Raw genomic sequence first — 15,556 nt, 5'->3', positions numbered from 1 at the left:
AGACAAGGCCTACATATCACCTCTGCATGCGACATGAGCTTTAGGGACAGGACTCCCGGGCATCCCTGGCCTTCAGGACTCCCGCTGTGCGGCTGGCAATCCGGTGTCTGGCTCTCAGGACTAGCCTCGGTGGCACGCCCCCTAGCGCCTCCAGCCGAAGCTGCAGGAACGGGAGGGCGCCGGCGAACACGAGGCGCCAGGGCCGCGCAGGGCGCAGGCGCAGCGCGCGGGCGCCCGGCTCGGAGAGGAACAGTCCAAGTGAGAGGGGAGCTGGCTGCGGATTCAGATTGTTTTCCCTTCTGCAGTAGAGAGGTGGCTTCTCTTCTCCTCTCCGATTGTATGTTCGTCTGTAAGACGTGTGTGTGTCTCCGCAGAGAGGGAGAAGGGAGCTAGAGAGGTGTCAGGCTTTTCTTCGTTCGTCGGCCCTCCTCCCGGGGGGTGGCGGAGGGTTAGACGGTCCCAGGTCAAGGCGCGCGGGGGCGGAAGCGGCGGCGGCGGCGGCGGCGGCGGCTGTCAGACCTGGACGGGGGCCGGGCGGGGTGGCCATGGAGGGTCAGCGCTGGCTGCCGCTGGAGGCCAATCCCGAGGTGAGCGCGGCCCGGACCTCGGCGTGAGGCCGCGGGTTAGGGGTCGAGGGCAGCGGGCTTGCCGCGGCGAGCCCAGACCAGTCTGTCCCTATAAATTGTGTTCTCTGTTTGGTTTTCAGGTCACCAACCAGGTGAGTGAGGTGTCTGCCGCTCGGGACCCCGGAGCCCTCCCTGCCCGCCTGCATCTCTGCGCCTACTAGGAATCGGGAATTAGATGCAGTGAGGGCCCCTGTGGTCCTGCTTCAGACCCGGTGTGCTGTGCTCCCTCTGCGGCCGTATCCCTCCCACCTGGCTCCCGGAGATGCTCCCGGCTGTCCCGGTCCCTCCTCTTGCTTCCGTTGCCCCGTCCTCTCCTTTCCTTGGGGTCTCCGGGTCCGCGGCTTGTGGCACCTTGACCCTGCCCTTCCCAATACCTCTCCCCTCTTGGTGTTGCCTCCTGCTGCTGCCGATTCCATCATTTCCCAACCTTTGTACCTTGTGGGTGACTAATTCGTCTACACTACCTGACTCCAAGCTTTGTAAACTCGCCCACCCAGTCCTTGTAATTTCATCCACCGCCCGCACTATGAAATCATCTTCCAATCATCTTGTCTTGCTCCATCAAGTCACTGGTCTTCCCCGCCACGCCCCCTTTCTCTTCCAGTCCCTTAAAGCTGGAATTCAGTTGCTTTGACACCATACAAAGCTCAGTATAATGGGACCCACGCCGTACTTTGCTCACCTACAAACTCTTTTATTTATTTATTTATTTATTTATTTATTTATTTATTTATTTATTTTTATTTTATTTTATTTTATTTTATTTTATTTTATTTTATTTTATTTTATTTTATTTTATTTATTATTTTTTCCCCACCTACAAACTCTTAAAGCCCCTCTGGGTGTTGAAGGTTCAAGTTTGGGGAGGGAAAAGGGCACATCTTCCAGCCACTCGATTAAAAGAACAATAAGTGCTACCAGGTATAAACTTTTGATTTGCTTAGGTGTATTTTGTCTTAACCTGTTTGTCATTCTCAGCAGCTCACTGACTTTTTACTGTCTTCTTACTTTGTCATATGATCTACTTCCCTCCCCCCCCCCCAAACCCCCATAATCTTTTTCATCACCAAGGAATAGTGATTCATCAGGTACTTAATTGATATTTAGTTTTCAAAGCTTGTAGAAAATTCCTTACATACAGAAAATAGATAGAAATGTCTATTTTTTTTTGTCTCTTTTTTTAAAAAAGATTTTTATTTATTTATTCATGGGAGACACACACAGGCAGAGACATAGGCAGAGGGAGAAGCAGGCTTCCTGCAGGGAGCCTGATGCATAACTTGATCCCGGGACCCTGGGATCACTACCTGAGCCAAAGGCAGAGGCTCAACCACTGAGCTTCCCAGGCATCCCAGAAATGTTTTAATGTTGACAGCAAATCCTTCATCTTATACAGTTTATTTTATTTTTGAAATGACTGTGAACTCTTACCTCTTTAGTAATCTAGAAATGTTCAAAGCTTAAAATCAGCATTTATCTTTTATATTTCTCTTTAGGTGGCAGTCCCGGTCCATAAACACTTCCCTTTTCTTTTGTTTACACCCTTTGAAATTTGCTGTCCATTTTTCCCTTAAAACATTTTGACCCCTTTGTAGAAAGAGAAAAAAAAATATTTAGGCTGAAAAAAGTCCGTATTTTCAATGCCTGATTTCGTGCCGTAAGAGAGACGCCTATTTCTGTCAGACTCAGTCCAAATCTATTTTTACACCTTTCGTGAAAAATCAATTTACCATATATCTGGATTCTTCTTTTCCGTTGATCTATGTGTCTCTTCTTTTTCTAATACCACACTGTTTCTATTACTGTAGTTTTGTAGTAAACCTTGAAATCAAATGGTAGGGATCCTCCCACTTTGTTCGTTTTTGAAGTTGTTTCAGGTTATTAGTTACTTTGCCTTGGCATATAGATTTTACAGTCAGTTTGTCAAGTTCTACAAAAAAATTGTGATGTTTATGGTGAATGTGTGTCTAAATCTATATAGATTTAGTTTGGGGAAAATTAGCATCATAAAAATATAGAGCCTTATAATCCATTAAGATGGTATATCTCATCATTTACTTGGGCCTTCTTTGATTTCATTCAGCAGTACAAAACACAGTTTCAGCATTTAGGTCTTGCACATGTTAGATTTATACCTGCGTATTTAATGATTTTTGGTACTATTGTAAATGATGCTGTTTTAAAATTTAAGTTTTTATTGTTCATTGGTATGTATAGAAGTACAGTTGATTTTTATATGTTGATTTGTGTCCTGCCTTGCTAAATTCACTTATTCTGGTGGCTTCTTTGTAGATGTTTTGGAACTTTCTATATAGACCATCATATTCTCTGAATAGACTGTTTTTTTATTTCTTCCTTTTCAGCCTGTGTGCTTCTTATTTCTTATGGCACTGGTTGGGAACTCCAATACAAAGTTGAATAGAATGGAGAGGGAGGACATCTTTATCTTTACCAGACCCTGGGTAGAAACCATTTGCTCTTTATTAGGTATATTAAATGTAAGGTTTCAGTAAACGCTTTTTTTCACATAAGGAAGCTTCCTCCTTTTCTTAGTTTGCTGAGGGTTTTTATCATGAATCAGTGTTTAGCTTTCTCAAATGACTTCTCTGCATCTCTTGGGATGATTATTTAAGGAAGAAATAATGCCAGTTCTACATAAACATAGAAGAGGAGGGACACTTATCAATTCATTTTAATGGCCAGCATTACCAGGCAAGCCATAATATGAATAATACAGACAGTGTCTCTCATGGCATCTAAAAATTTTCAACAAAATATTAGCAAAGAGAATGTAGCAATGTGTAAAAAAGGTACTATTTCATGACTAAGAAGTTTATGCAGGTATTGCTAAGCTGGTTCATTCAAAAGTCAATCATTGTTATTAACCATATCAACAGACGAATGAACAAAACTGTTTTTTTAGGTGATATTGTTATTTTTTAACAATATAAGCTTATTTAACTGTGATGTGATCCAGCTGCTATTGGACTTTGTTCCCAGGTAATCTTAATAGACTATAAAGCACATTCACTATAAACTAAAGTACTTACATCAAATAATATTTGTGGAGTACCTTTTTAATGTCAGGTATCTGAGAAGGAGCTGGTTATTCTTTAGTGATTAAAATATTCATGGTTTTCTGGTTTCATTTCAGTGGGATGATAGACAATAAACAAGTAAGGAAACAATTAGCAATTGTTTCATGTGCAGTGGAAAAAATTAATAGGGTACTGTGATCGAGATCATCAGGAGAAACATAATAGGTTGAATGGTGACAGGAGGCCATTCTGAGGTGACACAAACAGGGAAAAGATATTTTGTGTATGACTCTACACTATTTCTGGCTTGCTATGGCATGGTTCAGTTTGTTTTAAATTTATTAAAGAAGTGATATGCTTTTAGAGGAGAATGGGCAAATATCTTGGAAGTGATGATTAGTTTTAACCAAAATTTTTGTGGTTGTTTTTTTATCCTCTGTATTAGTGACAAAACTGAGGGTAGAAAATGAATAGAAATTTAAAAACTGACTTAGAATTTGGAGAATTAATAAATTAAACCATAGATAAACCCCAATACTATCCATCCCCACACTATTTCCTCATCCTAATGGACTCTTAGGCCTTTTACTTGTTACAGTTTGATAGTTGCATGTGTTATTATTGTACTCTTAGTTTGAGCAAATACTGTTTTATGTTCTAATGATACCTAGTTTGTAGAAGAATGATTGACTCATATTGACTATATGGAGATCATTATTGTCAGACATTAATTAGTAACCATGTGTCTCCTTAGATGTGATAAACAATGATTTTTCTTATTGAGTAATATGCTGTCAATACCTTCTAAGAACATTTTTTTGCCATGTTACAGGTAAGACTTACCTGGAATAAAATCATTTACGTGATAGAAAAAATTATTCTTATTTAACTACTATTCTTCTACTTCTGCATTTAGCGATTACTACCAATATATGTTTATTGGTAGTAATATCAAGCAAGTACTAAATTTAAGTATAATTTCTGTTATAATCTAAATCATTAACAAAGTAGTAATAAGGAGGAGTCTATTGCTGCCCTAAGCAGGGCATTAAAGACCAGAGAAAGTGGCTTTAGAACAAATTTGAAAGGAAAATCTTATTTTTCTATTTTCTTAAATTTATAAAATCAGAGTTTTTGTTACTTGAATATTATCTAAAGAAGGAGTGATTCATTATAAACTAGGGGCAGAGGGCAAAAGTTTTTCAGGTACAGAAGTCTAGTTTGAGTGCAAAAACCTGGAAGGAAGAGGTGGTTATAGACCCTTTGAGAAGAGGAAGAGTTCATTGTAGCTAAAGTTAGAAAATAAGGTACAAAAAAAGAGACTTCAGACAGTGAAGAATGGGGCCTGAAAAGTAAAAAGGGACGAGAGCATCCTGGACCTTTGCATGTGGGTTCTAACAGTGTGAGCTTGAAAAATCATGTAAACTCCCAGACTCCCATTTTCTCACTGGTAAAAGGATATAATAAAAGCTATCTTGCCAGTTGCAATAAAGGTGAAGTACATTAAATCTTTTAGCATGTTTCTGATACATGATACTTTAAAAAAATTTTTACGATTAATCTTAAATTTATTTAGTAGAAAAATTCATCATTGGACTATCAAAAAAAAGCTGCCTAAGGATCTTTCATGGATACATATTCCTTTTTTTTTTTTTTTTTAAAGATTTTATTTATTAGAGAGAATGAGCAGGGGACGGGGCATGGAAGAGGGACGAGCAGACTTCCCATGGGTATGAAGGATGGAGACACAGAGTTCCATCCCAGGACCTTGAGATTCTGACCTGAGCTGAAGTCGGACACTTAACCGACTGAGCCACCCAAGTGCCCCTAAAGGCACATATACTAATTTACTCATTTTTCTTGATTGGCTAAAATTTTAGTGGCATTGTGAACATTTGGTGAGCTAATCAGAATTTTGTTATTTTATTATCCAATGTTTAGAAAAGCCAAAAGACTGGAATTAGAGGTTATAAGTCTGTTTATCCTGCTTGATGCAAACTGGATGGTTCTAATTGTGTTGAGATGGCTTTGCAAATGCATATATAGAATACTCTGTGGGTAGTTTGGAGATTTTTTTGGAATAGTTTTAAGATTGTTACTTTGAGTTTTCTCCCAGTTTTGTAAATTTAACTAAAATACATATGTGTATCAGTTCTATAGATTTTTTTGTAACTTACAAACTATATATAACTGTTGTAAAAATAACACATTTTTTTAAAACTGGAAAATGAAAAAGTTGAGTACACTACTCAAGCTAACTGCAGTCAATATTTTAGAGAATTTCCATCCAATCTTTCTCTATTTTCATAGGATAATTTTAAACAAAGGTTTTTGTTTTTGTTTTAATGATCAACATAGGACAGCTTCATGATTTAAAAAAGAAAAAGTGAGAGGTAAAAGTTGATGACCTTCTTCCTCACCCTTTCTCCACTTCCCAGAGGTAGTTACTATTAATAGCTGCTTTTGTTCTTTTTGTTCCCTATGATGACTTCCCGCGTGAGTCTTACAGCATTCTGGAGTCAGAGGATGTAACTAATGTACTTGATAGATATTGATTGAATTTTTTTTTATCAAGCTCATTTGATTAGCAATATGAGTAAAAAGTTAGAAAATGTGATTCCACTTCAAATTTACCCATTTTTATGTTAATTTAGTCATGTTTTCCTCAGTTTTTTCCTTATCAGCTCACTACAGTTGGTGCCTTTGATCTTGGTACTTTTCATAATGAACGGCTTTGGCTGACACGGAGTTAGTTTACAACAAAGGCCCTCTACTTCACAGTAATTTGCCAGTTTTATCCAGACTGTCAGTAAAATGTTTACTTGCTTTTGTGGCACAGTTGTGAAATTACTCTGTTATGTGTACCATCTTGTTTTATAATTTTATGACAGTATGACTTTTTGGGATATACAAAATTAACAAATAAATTAAAATCCTCTTATCTAGATTCATGATTCTTTCCTTTAGAGCTCCAAATCCTGGGCAGGTAGTAGTCTCCCATCCAAGTACTAATCAGGCTCGACCCTGCTTAGCTTCTGAGATCAGACAAGATTAGCATGTGCTCAGGATGGAATGGCCATAGGCTGGGCAGGTAGAATTCTGAGTTGATTAAATGAATGTCCGGTTTTAGATTAGGGGCCAAACATATCTTTCCTGTCTACTTAACATGACACAAATAAAAATGAATATATTTTAAATATATGTCCATAGCTTAATGGACATACATAGACATACAGATGGCAAGATTATATTTATTAAAATAGGAATGTAATCTTCAGTTCAACAAGTATAACTTGAGTGTTGGGTTTAGCCAGGTACAGTGCAAGGCAATGGGATTTAAAAAATGAATAAGACACAGTTCCTTCCCTTGGTCAATTTTAATTCTTTTTGGTTTCTAAATAAAACTGAATATTGAGAAGGGCATTAAGTAAGAATTTTGGAGAAAATGGAGAATGGAGAGAGAAGTAGTTTGGAGTACTTCGGTGAACTTAACTAAAGTTTGGACCCTTTAGATGAGGGGAATTAGATGAAGAATAGGTATAATACAGAGGAGTCCATTGATTTCTGTGGCCCCAGACTGTTGGAGATCATGTGACTTGATTAACTTAATAGATGTTGAGCTCATTCTGCCAAGAGAAGTTTTTAAAATCAGTATATTTCTTATTACATAAATCTAGGACCTTATTTTTGACCAACCATAATATCATTAATTAGAGTTTCTTTGCCAAGCAGAGAAGTATGGAGATATGGGGACTAGCTATTTAATTAGGAAGGTCTTTTCTTACAGAATTTGACTGTATGAGATGAATATCACTGTTTATTTAACATGGCATGGTTTCTATTAGTTTTTCAAGATCTCTATTGATGGTCCAAGTACATATGATCATTCTTTAGAGAGAAGGACCTAAGGCACTGTCTTATTTTCAAGTTTCAGATAATGTTAGACCAATAGATAACTTATAGTCTTTTTTTTTTTTTTTTTAATTAAAGAAAGAGAAAGAGAGAGAGTGCACATTCCTGAGAGAGAAGGGTGGGAGCAGAAGGAGAGGGAGAGACAGAGAGTATCCTAAGCAGGCTCCATGCCCAGCGGGTAGCCAGATATGGGGCTAAGTCTCACATCCCTGAGATCATGACCTAAGCTGAAAAGAAGAGTTGGACGCTTAACCAACTTAGCCACCCAAGCACCCCATGATACATTTTCAATATGATTTTTTCCTCCTCTGCTCCTTTTTTTCTGTCATCTAAAAATAAACCTTATTTTGTGATGGTGTACTTTTGTAAATCAACAGCTTCATTCAACCCAAACATTTATTAAGACTTTATTGTGAAATTGACATCATTCTCATTTTTTCTGTCTGCAGTAGATTAGGGTCTGACATTTTATTTTCCTATGAAATCTTAAGAGTTTAAAAAACCACTAATCTTTTGCTACAGTTGTTTTGTTAAGTATGAGAGACAGTGATGTTGAGTAGGTTTCATTAAGTATTAGAGATCAGGAAGTAGTTTTCTTGTTATATCAAGCATTTTCTGCGTTCATACAATCACTGGACTTTTTTGCTATAGGTACTTTTTGCTTATTGATATAATTTGTGATAATCTGCCTATCTTTAAACCTCAAGCATCATCTTTGGTAAGTAGGATAAACTGTGTTGATCACCTAATATAATTCTTTATTTGCTAGAACTTAAATACATCTTTTTAAAAATCATGTACTGGAAATGAGTTTAACATATCAAGCAAGCTAATTTGTATGTGTTTGGGGAAGCCCTGGTTTATTATGTTCAATCTCAAAGTAATGGATTTTTAAAAAGGAAATTTGCTTAATATATTATAAATTGTTGATGTTTATTGATATAAATATATAGATGTCTTTTTCCACCATATTCATGGAAAACCTGCTTTACTTCATTCTTACCAAACCTCACTAATAATTGTCCCTTTCATTTGCTTTTATTTATTAGATATGCAGTAATTCATGTTCATTATTTCCCTGTTAACACTACAATTTTTGTTTGTTTGTTTGTTTTCAACCTTTACCAGTTTCTCAAACAATTAGGTCTACATCCTAACTGGCAGTTCGTCGATGTATATGGAATGGATCCTGAACTCCTTAGCATGGTACCAAGACCAGTGTGTGCAGTGTTACTTCTCTTCCCTATTACAGAAAAGGTAATTGTTAATTGCGATAATAAAGTTTCTGGTAAATGTAATGTTCTTTTTCAATGTTGAATTAAAAACATGCTATTCTTTAAGAACAAATGACTCCCTTCTTGCATAAAATGAGGAAATCTAAAAGATATCTTAAAAACCTAGTTTAGTTAAAGAAATGTTATTTAGATTTTGATTTATAGATTGAGAATAAAGCCCTGAGTTAGATTTTTAAACTCGGGTAGTACAGGGGCATCTGGGTGGTTCAGTGGTTGAGCGTCTGCCTTTGGCTCAAGGCAGGATCACGGGGTCCTGGGATCTGCCTTTGCTCTTCCTCTCTCTGTGTGTCTCATGAATAAAAAATAAAATCTTAAAAAAAACCCAAAAAACAACTTGGGTGTAGTGCCAAGACTACCATTTTTGGATGTCTCTTTTTTTTTTGTCTCTTCTTTTTTAAAATATGATTACTTTGCCTCAGTGTGTTTTGGATATTGCATTTAATCACATTTTGATGTATATACTTTAGAAATATTAAGTACTACAGTAATCCTAAATCTGCCTTAGAGAAGGTATAAAGAATATTCACAATTTTAGTATATAAAATATGTAATTGTATCCAATATATATGTAAAAAGAAATCTTTAAGGAGGTAAGTGTAACTAATGACAGGGGTTACATTTACAGAATAAACTCAGTATGTGTGGAAATCATTAAGTTGAAATATAGCTTAATTGGCAGATTTAGGATGTGCTGAGGATTATAATTAGCTGTTCTTATAGTTCTGTATTTAATTTCAAATCTCCATATTTCAGGCCTTTCTTCTAGAATGTCATATAGATATATGCATTATGAAGCCAGAACTTTTAAGTTCACTTTAAAACAGGTTTTGAGTCCATATCTTTCTTTTATTTCTAAATTTAGAAACAACGGGATACAGTCAGTAGTTGTGAAAAATGAAGAAATAATGTTTGAAAAGATGTGGGAGAAGTGACGTGTTGATAACTTGGTGACCATACTCAGCTCATCTTATTTTTCAGGAATAAATGGAGCCAAGTCCCATAGAAAATAAGAATCAGGGTTTGTTCAGTCCTAGAAAATTTTGGATAATTTTCTTTATGTCATAACTAATTAGCCTCAGTTCAATATGAAAAAATACTGAAATATTTGTCTTTTCTACTTAATATTCTACAAAACAAATAGTTGTGTTTTTTTTTTAAAGATTTATTTATTTATTTATGAGAGACAGAGAGAGAGAGAGAGAGGGGCAGATACACAGACAGAGGGAGAAGCAGGCTCCATGCAGGAAGCCCGATGCGGGACTCAATCCTGGATCCCAGGATCATGACTTAAGCCAAAGGCAGGCGCCCAACTGCTGAACCACCCAGGTGTCCCCAAAACAAATTATTTAATCAAGGAAGGGATATTTATTCATACTTGCTGTTTATAACATAGAAGTTCAGAGTTAGAAATTTCTTATTGATTATCCATTATTACACTAAACTTTTTAATGGTGAGGTTGTAATTATTCTGAAATTTGAGGAGTTAGGACACTTAAGTTTACTCTCCTTTTGTCCAGTATTATTATTATTTTTTGATTACTAAAGTAAGCCAATAAATAGCTATCCCAGGACCCCAATTGGTTGTTTTTTTTTTTTAAGATACTATTTATTCATGAGAAACAGAGAGACAGAGAGAGAGAGACAGAGAGAGAGGCAGAGACACAGGCAGAGGGGGAAGCAGGCTTCATGCAGGGAGCCTGACATGGGACTCGATCCTGGGTCTCCAGGATCAGGCCCTGGGCTGAAGATGGTGTTAAACCGCTGAGCCACCTGGGCTGCCCCCCAGGACCCCAATTGTAAGGAACAATAACAAGAAAAAAAAGAAAAAAAGTTTGCTTATAGCTCAGGATTTCTTAGTTGGTGTGACAAATGTGAGTTTTTGGTCTGAATTGGAAATTTCCTAAAACATTGAGTTTTATGACCTACTTTTTTTAAAATTTATTTTTATTTTTTTATTCACTTTTTAGAATTAGAGAATAAATTGGATTTGGTCTTCATTTATTGGGTCATCATTATTTTAAAAAAGCATGTTGTTCTTATCGGTAGGACTCTTCATTTAGTGGATCTCCAGTACTGAAAAGCTCATTCTCTCTATTGCTAGAAAGAACACAATTCTAACATATTAAAGTGGAAAATATAATGGCATCTGCCAGTTTTGGTTGTCTTTATAATTTTTTATATTCCTATTTCAGTTCATAAGTGACATATTAAAGTCACTCAAAAGGTATCTAGAGAATATTTTAGGAGATACAGAGTATTTTAGGCTTCTATTTTTTTAATTCTATTTATTTGAGGGTGAGAGAGAGAGAGAGAGAGAGAGTACAAGAAGGGGAGAGAGAGAAGCAGACTCCCCAATGAGCAGAGATCCCAATGGAGGGCTCAATCGCAGGACCCTGGGAACATGACCTGAGCTGAAGATAGACACCAAACTGACTGATCCACCTGGGCATCCCATCAGGCTTCTATGTTCTAATTTAGAAATTGATTATGTAGTTGCAAATGGCTTAATCATGCTAATACCAAAAGGACTGTCATGGATACCTCATAACTCTTTATATAAAGTTAATTTTGGTGTTTTAAGTGTGGGTTTAAGTATATGTTTACTAACCAATGAATTGCAAGTGAAGAGGCTATACATTTATTTCTAATATTTTTGTATATCTTGACCATGTGTTTTCATTTCAGTCTACTATTAATAACTTTTCTTTTTTTCCCCTATACTTGCTATGTATCATTTTAGGATTTTTCTGCTTAAACCTTAAATCTTGAGAAGTTACCAATCTTATTTTCCTTTAACAAGGAACATTGATATTAAACAACAGCAGAAAATTAAACTGTATGACCATATAGATATTTCAGTGTAAGGTTAATATGTTGAACCTTTTCCAGTTTTTATCAATTAAACTTACATGAATGAATTAGTCATACAGCATTTATTCTGAAAATGTAACTTAAAAATTTGACTTAGAAGCACATTCATAAAAATTATTATTTAAGGCATATAAACACTTGTTGTTAGAAGCAGTTTCTTAATTATGAGTTAACTGCAGACATCATTTGTTTCCTTAATTGCAAGGATCAGACGACATTTTCTGGAGAGGACCAGATAATAAAGGTTTTCAACTTTGTGGGCCTATAGAGTCTCTCTTAAAACTATTCTACTTAAACAAAAAACAAAAAAAAAAAACTATTCTACTTTGCTTTTTAGTGTGAAAACAGCCATAAACAATACAAAACTAAAACTTTTCTTATGAGAACAGGCAATGGGCCAGATTTGGCCTACAGGCTGTAGTTTTGCAGATGTCCTACTCTATTGAAATCTGAAATTATAGAACAAAACAATAAAATTATCTTTCTGTCCTCTCCCACCACTCACTCCTCCCTCATTTTTTAACCTCTTTATTATTTTTAGCCTCTTTTTACAATTAGGAAAATGAGACTTATCAAATAATAATGACAGGAAATAATGACAAAGTCAAGACGTGGGCTCAGTGGTCAAGTGTAGAACCCACATTTCTGGCATTTATTATTATACCATATTGTCTTTATAATCAGTTATTATAGATAATAGTGAATATTTGTTATGAAATAATATGCTTATATCATATGAATTTTGTTAATACAGTATGATTTAACAATATAGAAATATAAAAAATAGAGGATTTCATTGTAAAAAGAGATAAAAATCCTCCCGTGATCTCATGTCCCAGAGATAACCAACCTGTTAAATTTTTGTATACCCTTTTAAATTTTTCAACGCATATATGAAGTAGATATTTTAAACATTTTTTTAAATCAAAAAACATTTAAAGATTTTATTTATTCCTTTGAGAGAGAGAGAGCAAGGGAGCATGGGGTGGGGAGGAGCAGAGGGAGAGGGAGAAAGAGAAGCAGGCTCACCATTGAGCAGAGAGCCCAACTTGGGTATTGGTCCTAGGACTCCAGGATCATGACCTGAGCTGAAGGCAGATGCTTAACAGGTTAAGCTACCCAGGTGCCCCATAAATTTTTTTTTTTTTTGAGAGATAGAGGGAGTGTGCCTGCGTGCAAGTGAGCTTGTGTGCACGCTTATGTGCACATGAACAGATCGGGGAGGGGCAGAAGGAGATAGAGAATCTTAAATCAGGCTTCATGCCCAATGCAGAGTCTGACATGGGGCTCTATCTCACCAACCTTGAGATATGACCTGAGCCAAAATCAAGAGTCAGAGGCTTAACTGACTGAGCCACTACGTGCCCCTATAAAGTAGATATTTTAAAAACATAAATGAGAATCATATTAATTATATTGACCTAGAACCACTGTATAATCACGGACAAATTTCTGAGTCAGACTTCGTACTTTTTTTAAGTGCTTTATAGTATTCCATTAAGACATGCCATAGTATGTTAACCAAATCCCTGCTGATGGATATTTAGAAGTTTCCCAGTTTTATGTTTGAGTACTTTATAATGTATTATATTCCTATGTAGATTATTGACTTTTTTTTAATAGTATGAAGTATTCAGAACAGAGGAGGAGGAAAAAATAAAATCTCAGGGACAAGATGTTACATCATCAGTATATTTCATGAAGCAAACAATCAGCAATGCCTGTGGAACAATTGGACTGATCCATGCTATTGCCAACAATAAAGACAAGATGCACTTCGGTAAATAATTTTGTATTACTGCTTGCCCCCTACACACCCCTTAAGTTAGAAGTTAACTTATTGAGCAGTAGGTGGAGCTGTAGTTCTTTCTTTTAAAGTATTAAATGAAACATTTTCTTCTCTTCTTTCTTTAATGGGAGTGTATATAGCATAGAAGAAATACTAATCTTTCCCATTCTGTTATATTATTGATAAACAGGTTTAACAAAGCCTATCATTTATCTCAGTTTTCTTAAATTCCCAACTTACCAGTGAAGGGGTTTTTACCTGAAAAAGTTAGCATGCTTCTAGTCTTTTCATGTATTAGTTTCTTTGAGATAGCAAACCTTCTCAATTTTATCTTTAATATTCTCAGAATCTGGATCAACCTTGAAAAAATTCCTGGAGGAATCTGTGTCAATGAGCCCTGAAGAACGAGCCAGATACCTAGAGAACTATGACGTCGGTACCTTCTTTCTGTCTTGATCTCATTTATGGGCAAAGTTTTGTGGGATTGTAGATTTTGGGGGTTTGTCTTAAAACTGTAGTTCTCAGCAATTGCAGATTTTATTGTGTCTATTAAAAAAAGATCTTTTGTACTTCACGTAAAATTACTTGAAATATCCATAAGTGTTGATAAATTGCCACTTCTTTTTTATATCCAGAGCTGAATGAGAGGAAAAAAGTTTGATTTACAAATTTAAAAAAATATTTTATGATTGACACTAGCTTACCGTTCCCTCCCTATTATAAATATATGCCTTGCCGATACCCTATGTGTCTTTCACTGGGAATTTGGAACAGGCTGAAGATTAGTGGAAAAAACAAAGGTTTAAAGGTAGATGCCAGACCATAATTAAGCTCTTTTATCCTCTTAGTAATGTTTTTGCATGTGTGAAGACACAGGCCACACAGTCTACTTTTAAACGATGGTACCATTTCATAGAATTGTTTTAGAGAGGCATTTAAATTTCACTGTATTTGAGATCTATTTTCCTTTTTCAAAAGGAAAAGTCTTTTTACCTTTTAGTAACACTATTAAGTAGATGGTAAATTCTTTGAAATTAGAAGTGGTGTAGCATACAGATTATTTGGCTAGAAAAGCCTTAGAGTTTGTACTCAATAAATTCATTGATTTGATTATGTTGTTTTAGCATTCTTATAAACGGTGATTATCTTAAATTGTTTTTTCTTAAAAAACCTGCAGATTTCATGAAACATCTTTATTTTACACAAAAGTAAAATAAACAACATAAGAGTAATCCCACTAATGAGAGGTAGCCATCATTATTAATATTTTTATAGGGAGTATTATGTATGTACACAATTTTTAAAACAAAAGTTTGATCACACTGTAATACTGTTTTATAACTTGCTTTTTTCACTTAACTTATCACAAACGTATTACATACCAGTAAGTATATATTTGACATCATCATTTAATGGCTGCATAGCTTTCCATTGTACAGTATTTTATTTTACCAATAAATTATTGTTGGAAATTTAATGTTTTCCCCTTTATTCACTATTTAAAAAAATACTACAAGGTATATTATTGTAGTTAAATCTTTGCAAATATCCTTAATTATATATACTTATGTGTATAGTTCTGTGTAAATACATAAATTCCTAGAACAGAAATTGCTGGATCAACCAGTTTGCATGTTTTCAAGGCTTTGATACTTATTGCCAAATTGCCATTCATAAAGGTACTTTCACCCGAAGTTTACTACTTTTGCCCATTTTCTTCATCTTTGCTAATTGTGGGTATTTTAAGGGCATTTTTTTTTTAAGTTCAGAAAACTAAAATCTCTAGCTTCTGATAAATGCATGCTTTTTGCTCCACGTTTTTAAAGTGCTGACTGAAGCTGCATGATTAAGCAAAACTACAGCCAGAGCTGCAGAGGAGCATGTAACCTGGAGAAACAGATGAGATAAGCTTTTTCAGTCTCAATCTGTGAGATGCTTACTTTATTCCAGTCCCAGTTGAATAAAGTGTTTAACGTTAATTCTAACAAGTAATTTAAATGACTCCCACTTGACATCTGGAAATTA

General features: G+C 35.7%; 1 protein-coding gene across 8 annotated transcripts in view; it reads left to right on the top strand.

Annotated features, from left to right (window-relative positions):
- The first annotated feature begins 241 nt into the window (after positions 1–241).
- UCHL3 (ubiquitin C-terminal hydrolase L3) overlaps positions 242–15,556 on the top strand; it is a 54,903-nt gene continuing 39,588 nt past the window's right edge. For 2 of the 8 annotated variants that reach the window (XM_072782778.1, XM_072782775.1), the window contains exons 1-5: positions 502–587; positions 707–718; positions 8,705–8,833; positions 13,366–13,522; positions 13,878–13,963. In XM_072782778.1, the coding sequence (XP_072638879.1) occupies positions 546–587; positions 707–718; positions 8,705–8,833; positions 13,366–13,522; positions 13,878–13,963 (426 nt within the window). In that variant the 5' untranslated portion in view covers positions 502–545. Of the gene's footprint in view, positions 597–706; positions 719–8,227; positions 8,295–8,704; positions 8,834–13,365; positions 13,523–13,877; positions 13,964–15,556 lie in introns of those variants that run through there. The other 6 variants (XM_072782783.1, XM_072782781.1, XM_072782782.1 and 3 more) reach the window with 6 other exon arrangements.

This window comes from Canis lupus, chromosome 17, assembly GCF_048164855.1.
Source record: "Canis lupus baileyi chromosome 17, mCanLup2.hap1, whole genome shotgun sequence".
Classification (NCBI taxonomy): domain Eukaryota; kingdom Metazoa; phylum Chordata; class Mammalia; order Carnivora; family Canidae; genus Canis; species Canis lupus.
This window is presented reverse-complemented; position numbering and strand designations above follow the sequence as displayed.